The sequence below is a fragment of the Octodon degus genome, unplaced genomic scaffold, assembly GCF_000260255.1.
Source record: "Octodon degus isolate 3935 unplaced genomic scaffold, OctDeg1.0 scaffold00033, whole genome shotgun sequence".
Taxonomy (NCBI): domain Eukaryota; kingdom Metazoa; phylum Chordata; class Mammalia; order Rodentia; family Octodontidae; genus Octodon; species Octodon degus.
Genome location: NW_004524609.1, coordinates 6,533,760 through 6,545,334, shown reverse-complemented (window position 1 = coordinate 6,545,334; position 11,575 = coordinate 6,533,760). Strand labels below are relative to the sequence as shown.

The 11,575-nt window shown below is 39.6% G+C and overlaps 1 protein-coding gene across 5 annotated transcripts in view; it reads right to left on the bottom strand.

Moving 5' to 3' along the window:
• Window positions 1-11,575, bottom strand: part of Cep112 (centrosomal protein 112) — a 722,997-nt gene that overhangs the window by 219,275 nt on the left and 492,147 nt on the right. The window contains exon 1 of one of the 5 annotated variants that reach the window (XM_004630041.2): window positions 8,178-8,437. The exons of the other annotated variants lie outside the window; for them this stretch is intronic. Within the exon in view, the coding sequence (XP_004630098.1) occupies window positions 8,178-8,339 (162 nt within the window). The 5' untranslated portion in view covers window positions 8,340-8,437. Of the gene's footprint in view, window positions 1-8,177; window positions 8,438-11,575 lie in introns of those variants that run through there. 5 annotated transcript variants of the gene reach the window in all.

Genomic DNA, 11,575 nt, shown 5'->3' with positions numbered 1-11,575 from the left:
ATATAGTTGCATTCTCTTAATGAATAGAATGATTTGTTCTAATGGTGTTTGTAAATAGGATCTCAAGTCCGCATCTTGTACAACAATTAACCACTAAGAAGAATATATGCAGTGTGTTATTTGTTGAAACTGTACTTCCGATTTGATTTGAAACTGTCTCATTGCTGTTTATCAATAAAATTTTGAAAAAAATTAAAATGTAATATGAATTAAAATATTAAAAAGCAGTGACAGGGCCAGGGTGATAGATCAGCAGTCAAGCGCCTGTGTGGCTAGTGCAGGGACCTGGATTTGATCCCTCTCCCACTCTGCCTCCCCTGGCGCCCATGCCGAGGGCCTAACATGCCAGCCACCAAGACCAGGCGTGGTGGCATGTGCCTATAATGCCAGTGCTCAGGAGCTGGAACAGGAGACCCTGTACCAAATACATAAAATTAAAAAAGCAGTGGGGGAAATCTATGATGTGAAGATCTGAGGATGAAACAACCTATTTTCACTGAAAAAAACTATAAAATGGAGCTAGGTGTGGTGGCACATGCCTGTAATCCCAGCATTTATGAGGCTGAGGCAGGAGAATCACTGACAGTTCAACACCAGCCTGGGCTACTTAGTGAGTTCGAGGCCAGCCTGAGCTGCATAGTGAGATCCTGTCTCAAGCAAATAAACCAAAAGAAAAGAATGCAAAGCGATTTCTAAAATCAGCCTCTTTTTTGTCTCTTGAAAGATATGACCAAATCAAAAGCCATATTTTTTCTGTGCTCTCATGTGATTTTTTTAAAAACCTAAAGTTTCTCTTATGACTTATCTATTAAAAGCTTCTATTTCTGGCATTTGAGGAGTAAAGGTTAAGTTTCTAATACTGGATCATTTTGACTTGTTTCTCTTGGTGAGTCTCACACAGTAAAAAACATCAACCTTAACATCTGGATTTTTACTAAAGTGCTGTCCAATTCCTTGTCCATATAAGGCATATTTTAAAAAGATGATATATGGAGAGTTAAAAATCATGTCAATACAGCTATATGTAGAATATGGGCAAGATAATGATCCTGAGAATCTTCAGAAGATTTTTGAATCTAGCAGTTAATTGGAATGATTCTCACCCTGACTGACTATATATACAGACACCTGTGAACTAAGCAACTGCACTGAAGATGGCAATTTATAATAGTAGGTTCGTGCTTGGAGTACCTGTCATTCTGGTCTTCTGAGTATGGGCTGCTTATCATGACATGTCAGTTGCTGCTGTGCTGTCTCTCGGGTAGATTGATTGTTCAAAAAGAAGGAGGCGGTGAATGAAGGCAGGAGACAGGAAAAGGAATGTTGTGGGACTGTCCTGCTATAAGGTTGTATATGGTTAGATTTTTGGACTGACCTGTAAACATGAGACTTATATAATTCTTTATGCCTATTTTTAAAATATATTCTGTTTTTTAAATGTTTTTCATCATATTCTGTAGGGACTTAAGTTTAACATATCAATATTTGATGAAAACTACCTGTTCCATGTTATGCCTAAGATGTTTGATATTCAGACAGATAGTGAAGTTAAGCTTAACAGCCTAGGTTGTATGGTAATAACAATAAGCTTGTCTTCTGGAGGGTTAACAACCTAAGTTTGCAGACCAAAATTAGAGAAAAAGGAGGGCCACAAGGAAAACATTTTGGCCCTAGCCTTCCAAGGTCAATTAAGACTCAGGACATATGAGATCTTGTACTGTAACATCATGTAACTCAGTAGTGTCCCAAATTTTCTGATCAAGGAGATTATGGGGACAAAGAGGAAAGTGATCGATGATGTAGAGTATGCCTAAGGACAGTCACATGGAGAGAAAACATTCTCTCAGGCTTTCACAGAGAGCACAGTGGCCAAGTAATGGCCGTGACTCATCCACATGGCTGACAATGACAAAGGATCTATACAATCTGAGGTACAGGGTCTCAGGATAAATCCTGAGGGGATTTCACTGACCTTATCAGACCCAAAAGCTACAACTCTTGTTGCATAGGTCTTGCTTATCTTGGTATTAATCATCCAGCAGAAAAGTATAAAAACGAAGTATAAGAAGTAAAGCCATGGTGTTATGTTGAGCTGTAGGGGACTCAGGTCAACAATTTCTGACATTGCCAGTGAAGTGGAAGACCCAATACTATTATGGGCTATTGGACTCTTTTGGAATATTTTGCTGAGTTAACACATCTATAATATTTAAATGATGGAATTTAACAAAAGAGGGGGATATAGATGAATGTCTATTTTGTATCTGTGTATTCAAAATGGTTAGGATAGATATATAGTTACATTCTCTTAACTAAATGAATAGAGTGATTTGTTCTAATAGTGTTTGTAAATAGGATATCATGTCTGCATCTTGTACAACAAATAACCACTAGGAAGACAGTATGCAATGTGTTAATTATTGGAACTGTCCTACCAATATGATTTGAAACTGTCTCATTGCTATTTGTCTCTCAATAAAATTATGGAAAATAAAATAAAAAAAGAAAAGAAAAGAAACATGGCAAAACATAATTTGGACTGGAAATCTTTATAATATTTTATTTTCAGTTTATAATTAATAAATGCAGACAACAGGGAAATCCTTTAGATGCTGCCAAATGTATTCAATGTACCCTGAGAGAGCTCTGTATGTAATGTGAGCTAATAGTGAGTTGGGGGTGGTTCATTCTCAATTGTATTTTATGGGAAATAAACTTCTTTATCATTTTAAAATATCTATCATAAGTATATTTTGATGCTTTAGCTCCTGATCAACATGGATGACTTTCTTTTCTTTTCTTTTCTTTTCTTTTCTTTTCTTTTCTTTTCTTTTTTTAGCAGAACCAGGGACTGAACTCAGGCTATTGTGCTTGCCAGGGAAGCGCTTATTCTGTTGAGCTATCTCCCTGGTCTACAGGATGACTTTTCTATTGTCATTCTTAGCTCCTTGCCTAGTTGGTATTGTCAACACTCCACACATGCTTAACTTGTAAAAGGCAAGTTTACCTGACTTAACTGGTAAAATGGCCATTTACAAAGTAATCCTGACAGTCAAAAGTCAATGTGAAATGCAACAAAAGAAGTCATTCTGCATTGTTTTCCTTCACTAGAGGCAGCTAAAGGTGTATAAATATTTATCTGACATGCCTCAGGTAAGCAGCTATTCATTGAAATACTGTGAAAAAGAATTTTTAAAACTTTTTATTAAAAATAGTAAAATCTTCTCTGCATAGTATCCCAGTTACATGTTTTAAGACTTCTGAATCAGTTCTGTAGAAAAGTGATCAGCAGAAGATAACCTAATGAGCACATGAACGCCTCTCCTGCAGCACCTTTTAACTATGCTTCCTCAGCAGGCAGTTCCAGGGATTTCATTATCCAACGCAAAACCTGAGTAGAATGTCTGTCAAGGGCTGCACTATGAACAAATATGTTCCCCTCCTAGGAAGCTGCAGGAAGGATACATCAGAATTCTCTACTATTTTTGCAACTTTTCATTTAAGCATAAACAAGTTTAAAAATAAAGCTTAAAAAGTCACTTTCAATCTTGTTTACAATCAGTGAAGTTTTCATTAAGAACTGCAGACACGCTCTGGCTTCTGCCGAGCCCACCACTTCCCTCTGACCCTCTGCTGGCCTCGGACAACTCCTCATTGCGGTGCCACTTCAAATTCTGCATTTTAGTGCCCAGGCTTCTCAGCAGTGTAGCCTAATGTGCAATTTTATGACATGGAATTAGTCTTCTCTTATTAACGGTACAAGAAAAGCTCCAAAAAGCTGTGACAAACTTACATATCTTTCATGACTTTTCCCCACACTGAGCTAAGTACACAGTAAATACTTGTCAGATATATTTTTCACTCAGACATTGTTTAAGAATACTGAGATTTGTAAGTTCACCTTTCCCACTAGCAGCCGCTCTGGGCTCAGTTATTCTCTAAGGATGGAAAATCCAATCACATCTTCCTGTCTCAGCAACTCTCAAAGCTGTATTTCCTTCACTATGGTAAAGTAGTAAGGACTGAATAAACACCATAATCCATATTGGAATTATAATAATTTCTCAAGTTAAAGGCCAAAATTATAAATCCTTTAAAGCTCATTTAAAAATTGGTTAAAATTCTTATTCAATAACAATTTGAGTTGTATAATAATATAAGTGACTGTAACAAGTACTACTCAAAGACGCCGACGTTTCATAAGACACTTTGCCTGGCCAAGGCTTCTTCCCTGGAGTGTTCCTGGGACGTCTACTGATCTGTTAAAGTCATGCAATGGGAACAAATGTTTATTTTCTTTGCCAAGAAAATACCATAGATAAATATTCAAAACAGTTTTGCTAGCCAAAAATCACATCTGCACACACTTAAAACTGCAATTCGCTTTCAATAATAATTTGAAATATATTCTGACAAACATACACAGAAGTGTTGTACAATATCCTACCCCTCGCTAATTTACTAGAATTTCAGTCATAAATGCAGAGATGCAGGTTGCATTATTGAAATTGGCCAGTGTCCTCTAATATCTATATGCATATGTATATATTAATAGTTTCTTGTGCCTATAATATATGTATATATATTTGGTATATATAAATATAAAGTTCAAAATACACTCTATTTACATAACTAACCATTGAAAATGTACTACGTTAAGGGAATATAATTGAAAACATGTTATATTTTCAATATAATTTATGGATTATTAAAATATTGTCATGTTAAATTTACATTATTTTTTAAATGTAAAAAATACCATAGCAATGAATAATTAGGAATTGAAATTAAAAATATAAAATGAGTACTTATAACCTACAAAATATGTACAACAACTCCATGCTGAAAGATATAAATGATAAAAGAAATTCAATTGCCTGCAAATGAGATGTAGATGCAACAAGAAATTTAAAGGAAAAAACCAGCAGTGTTCTGTATAGAGTTCATCATGCTGATTCTTAGAAATGCAAGCAAACTATTACAGGCAAAACAACTGTGCAAGACAACAGTGTTGGGCAGCACATACCACCTTTTGCAAGGGCTGCATATACAAAAGTAATAGACATTAAGACCTGCGGTACCGGAAAAGGCAGGCACATAGATCATGAACAAAATATGAATCCAGTAGTTAGGCACAGGACGTGCTCAGCTGATTTTCAATGAAACTGCACAGGCAATTTAATGCAGAAAGGGTAGTGTTTCCAACAGATGGTACTGAAACAGTTGAATCTTAATCTATGCTTTGTGCTATTCACAAAAATAGACTTAAAATGGACCATACATCAATGTACAAGACCTGAAACTATGAAACTTCTGCAAGGAAAAAGAAGAAAATCATTGTGATCTTAGGTTAGGCAACAATCTCTTAGACATCAAAAGTGTGACCTATAAAAGAACAAACTGATAAGTTGCTTTTCATCAAATTAGAAACTTCTGCTCTTTGAAAGAATCTGTTCTCTGACAGAATAAAAGTTAAATCGTCTACTGGGAGAAAGTGTTAGCAAGTCACATATCTCAGACAGGAGTTGTATTCAGAATATATAAGTAGTTCTCAAAATTCAGAAATAATACACAACTGAGTATTAGATAAAAAAGAAATCTGAATAGGTATTTCACCAAGGAAGATAATCAGATGAAACAAACATTAAAAGGTATTCTATACTATTAGTCATTAGGAAAAGACACGTGATGAAAAATACCTACAAGGATGACCAAAATGATATTGCAAATTGAAAAAATACCAAGTGCTAGAGAGGATATAACATAATTGGAACTCTCATACACTGCTGGTGGAAGTACAAAATGATAATAATCATTTTGGAAAATGTTCTGGCCATTTCTAATAAAGTTAAAAATTTAACTTACAGCTCAGCAATACCACTCTTGGCTACTTAATTAAAATTTATAGAAAATTTCCTAGAAACTTTATATGAAAGCTTACCCTAAATAAATATTTCTCAGATGGAAAATGGGCAAACTTGGGTGCATCTGTATAATGGAATATTGCTAAGCAATACAGCGGAGGGACTACAGCTATACACACATGAGTGAATCACAAATGCTCAGGGGAGGAGCCAGACTCAAAAGACCACACAATAAATAATTCACTTATGTGTTGCTCCTGAAAAGGTAAATCCATAGTCTCAGATTGGGGCACAAGGAAGGAAACGGGGCTGGCGACAGAGGCTCTGGAGGACTATTCCAGGTGACAACTACTCTTTATCTCAACAGTGATGCTGGCCAGTCAAACCTTGCAGAACTATATACATATCCTGTGTGTGACGGATGCACATTTGTAAAGCGGAAGGAATGAAGGGTTATAGGACTACAGCAAAGGGCCACAGCTGGCCTTGGGGGAAGAAAGCTCGGGACAAATATTGCCTCTGGGTGAGGCCATCGAGTGGCCAGGTCTTCCAGGCAGAAGTGCTAACATGTGTGAAGGTGTAAGAGAAGACCGCCCACACTCTGCTGTGGAAAGGGGTGCAGCACAGACTGTGTCTTTTAGACCCAGAGTGAAAACAGAAGCCACTTCCTCCCTCCTATTATGCCATTTGAAAGTACTGGCAGGGCTGGCCAGATAGCTGAGTGGATTAAAGTACCTGCTTAGGTAGACACAGGGGTTGGAGGTTCAATTCCCAGCCTGCCCCCAGGGCACACTGAGATATCAATAGAGACGAGCATGGTGGTGTGTGCCTGTAATCCCAGTGCTTGGGAAGCTGAAAGCAGGAGAATCACTACAAGTCCAATTCTTGTAATGAGACTCTGTAGACTTTGTAGACCCTGCACTAAATAAAAGCAAACAACTACCAGCAATGGTGTGGGAAAGGTAGAATCCCTGGGCACTGGTACCAGGAAGGTGAGAAGATGTATCAACTGTGCAAAATATGTGGCAGGTCTTTCAATTAATTAGAAACAAAATTTCCATATCCCCCAAGTTCACTTCTACCCAAATACCTGAAAGATCTGAGAGGAGAAGCAAGAATAGATATTTGAACACTGTGTTAATTACTCATGATAGCTAAGAGGCAGAACCCAAATATCCACCAAGAGACAAACGGCTGCACAAAATGTGATCTGTCATACAGTGAAACATTGCTCAGCAACTTACAAAGCAAGGTTGGATACTGCTACCCTATCTGTGAACCTGGAACGTTATGCTACACAAAATAAACCACACACAGGAGGTTATGCATGACTCCATCGCATCAGGCACCCGACGACAGTCAGAGGTACAGAGGCATAACATAGAGTGGTGGCTGTTAGAGGCCGGGGGAGGGAATAATGGGGGACACTGTTTACTGGGTTAAGTTTGGGTTTTTAAAGATGAAACTAGTTCTGGAAATGCAAAGTGCCAGTTGATGCACAAGAGTTTAAACATAACACCACTGAACTGTACAAAAGCAAGTTAAAATGGTAAATTCTATATTATGCATGTTTTTAATAAGGAAAGATACAGAGGAGAAATGAGATTGTGCTGTTCTGGGTCTCCAGTTATGAAGCTTTAGCAACGTTTTCACCAATGGTACTTTGTAAATTTCAAGCAAGGGGAGCGGGGATGCCATCAGCTGAGAATCTATGACTGTCAGGAAGTTATTGCTAATTCTGTCCATTCCCCCAGACTTTCAGACACTTCCTGGGCATGTAGTTCAACAGATATACGTGATGGCCTTGATTTTACATTATTTTATTTTTTTGCGGTACCAGGGATCGAACTTGGGACCTTGCGGTTGCCAGGCAGGTGCTTATGCTGCTGAGCTATCTCTCCAGCTCCATGGCCTTGATTTTAGTTCAGGATAATCAGTTTTGTGTGTCCCATCATTACTGGCCAATTAAAATGAATCTCCTTAAGAGGAGGAGGTTTGGGGGGCAGTACTGGGGAACCAAATCCAGGGCAGTTCTACAGGTGAGCTTTATCTTTAGCCCCTTTTATTTAGATATTTTTAAATTTTGAGACAAAGTCTTGCTAAAATGCCCAGGAGGGATTGGAACTTGCAATGTCCCTGCTTCAGCCTCCCCTAGTGTTGGATCGTAGACATGCACCACTTTGCCCAGCTGGGGAGGAGCTGTTTTTGTATCACTAGCATCTGATTCACCTCTGTAATGAGATTTATTTATTTATTTATTTATTTATTTATTTTTAAAGCAAGATCTGTATCTCAACACAGTGTCAGCCTTACCTTATTCTCTTTGGGGCCAAACGGTTCTGCGTTCCTCAGGGGCCTCCAGTTGTCAGCATTCTCTTTTGTAGGGACCTCATCACTCTCTTCTTGTAGCCCTGTCCATCTTAGAGCCTGACTCTCCTTGCAAGGCGGGAAGTCTAAAGTCCGCAGACACCACATCTCCTCTTACCCCATTAAAACTCTAGAAGTTATGATGAGCGCTCCATATGCAGCTGCGGCACAGGCAGAGTTGTTGCTACTTGTCACCAATGCCTCCCTGGTCCAACATAAAGGTGACTGAGGCTAAGAGAGTCTTAGAAGCCTCTTGCCTCTCAGGAAGAGATGAAGGCAATAGTGACATCACAATCGACACTGCCTAGGCAGAAGTCACCCTAAGGCTTAGGGAACAGGGTAACCATAAGACCAGATACAGACTTCTGCACATCGCAGCGTAGTGTATGAAGTGTTGGTAATGCAGAACATTTAGAAAGTATGGAAAATACCACCGAAAAATCACATATAATCTCATCCCCTATTTTTCTTCCTGAATCTGAGCTCCTGCATGTTTACTTTCTCTGCCTTATATCATTGGGAAGCTGTGTTGATTCTCACTTTAAAAATACCCACAATCTGACTGCTTTCCCTGCTACCACTTGGCAGATTTAAGCAGCATCTCTTACCTGGACTACAAAAGGGCCCTCCCTTGTTCTCATACAACCAGAGTATCCGTGCTGTAAAACTCTCAATATTCTCCCATAATTCAGAGGGAAAGCCCAAGTTTTCAGAATGGCTTTGAAGGTGTTACATGATTACCCCGGCTTCCCACTGGGCCTCACTGTACCCTCTATATACTCTTGGGCCTTGAACTGGCTATGCCCTTGCTTAGCAATTTCTTCCTCCAAATGCTGTTATGGCCTACTCAACTCTTCCACATTTTGATTAAACCAACCCTGACCACACTGTTTAAGTGGTCCCAACTGTGGTACTCCAGAGTCTTCCTTAATCTTTCTTTTTTTATAGCATCTCAGTAGATGCTTTTTAAAACTCTATGTGAGTTGCACATACGTATATATGTCACTGTTTTCCTATAAGATTACCTCTGAAGGGACAGATCCACCTACCTTGCTCACTGCTGGATCCCAAATGCCCATCACTGCTGTACCCAAAAAAGGCCCTGAATATGGAAAACATGGAGTCACCACTGCCTGATGACTGCTCCCGACACGTGTTCTCTTACTTGTCTTTCTACCACTGACAGCTCTGCACACCTTAGATACTCAACACCTCGCGCTCAGGCCCATCAGGCCCTCTGTGCCGGTCCCTGCCTTGCGAGGAGCCAGGCATGTGGAACATGGAACTTGGTCTCTTCACCCCCACTTTCCAGTCTTACTAAACAGGAAATATTTTTGGTTGTAAGTTCATAAAGTGATATGGACCTGTGATGTGGAAAAAGTATCAGGAAAGCTTCTTGGAATGTTGAACAATTAAAATCTAGTTATCTAAATCTGAGGTTAGTTTTACTGTGACAACGGCATATAGATTTGGGGGCCCAGGGAGATGGCTCAGTAGAATAAGTGCTTCCCTGGCAAGCATAAGGGCCTGAGTTCAATCCCTGGTTACGCAAAACAAAAAAAATCAACCAACCAAACAAACAAACAAAAATCATAGATTTGAAATAATGCTTTAGCCGCTGTAACATTCAGTACATAATAGGATAGAAAAGAAAAAAAATAAAAGAATTCTTTCCCTAAAATGTCTCCTCACGACAGGGGTGATGGGTAACGTGGCGTGGTGGGACATGCGCACGTGAGAGTGGCTGGGGAAGCGCGACACCACGCCATGCACTCAGGCAACAGGTCCAGAGCGGGCCCTGCCAGGGCAGCGGGGTGCACAGTCCTGCCAGGGCAGCGGGGTGCACAGTCCTGCCAGGGCAGCGGGGTGCACAGTCCTGCCAGGGCCACCTGCCCAAGGACTAGAACAGTGTTAGCAAGTATTACTTCTTTTTCTATTTGTGACAATTGCATCATGATAAAGGTACTCATGAAATATGTATATTTTCCTTTTATCTTCATCTGTTTTCCGTGTGTGTGTGTGTGTGTGTGTGTGTGTGTGTGTGTGTGTGTGCAGGGTCTCACTACACAGCTTGAACTCACAGCGATCCTCCTGTTATGAGTCTCCCCAGCACTGGGATTACATTTGCACACCACCACACCAGGACTCAGTCAGTCGGCTCAGCGTACCTGGGGTGGGGGTGGCTAGCACAGCACATGGTGCCAGGGATTGAACCCCAGCCCCTGTTGCTGCCTAAGCAGACGCTCAGTCTGCTGAGCTGTCCCACTGGCCCTGCTTACCCCATATTTTTTCTGGCCACTTTTGGAAGCAGCTCTGGAAGTCTGCTGTAGATATCTTTTCATGGCTGTCTGAATGTTCTGAATTGATTCAAAATGTTTACCATTCATGGTCATTTTGACTCTGTGTGCACTGCAGAAGATTCATGGTACAGATCCAGTGAATAAGGCAAATGATATTAATATACACTGTCATAAACTTTTTAAATGGATTCAGGACCCTACAATAATTTTTAATAAATTTTCACTGGAATAGATTTTACTTCAACATTCACATCATTCATATTTGACCACACCGTGTATCAGTACTAACCTTAAATACATACACATACAGAAACAAAAATCTTTAAAATGCATATAGACACACACACACACACACACACACACACACGGCACAAAATCTGCTCTTTTTACTTGTTCCCAGCTCACTCCGTTTGAATATCAACTTCTGAAGATAGAAAATGACTTATATTTTCAATAACTTCTCAAATTAAATCAACATCTTTTGCTACAATGATCTAAGAGATTTTTGTGTATTCTAGATAGAACTGTTTTGTTCTAATTAAGAGTATGCATCAAGAGTACCCAACAAGACAAAACCAACAACTTCGGGTGAATGACAGGACTCTCACTTTTCATAGTTTTATTAGAACAGTAGGAATTTAGGCTAGAGAATAACAAGGAAGGATTACTTTCATAAGATCTTTAACATTTAAGTTCACAGGTACAATTTAGGTGTACATAATGATTTGTATCTGCACATGATACATCTTGATTCCTACTCTTACAAGATTTAAGAGTTCACTTTAAAGTAAATGAGGGGCTAGAGAGACAGCTCCATGGTCTAAGTGCCTGCCTGGCAAGCCAAGGACCCGGGTTCAACACCCAGTACCACATGCCATGCCCACCGTGGACCCTGGGCCTGCTGGTCCAGCAACTGAAACTGGGTGTGGTGGCACATGCCTGTAAAGCCAGCACTAGGGAGGCTGAGACAGGAGGACCACTGCCAGATGTGTAGCAAGACCCTGTACCAAATAAATAAATAAATAAATGATTTAAAAATAAACA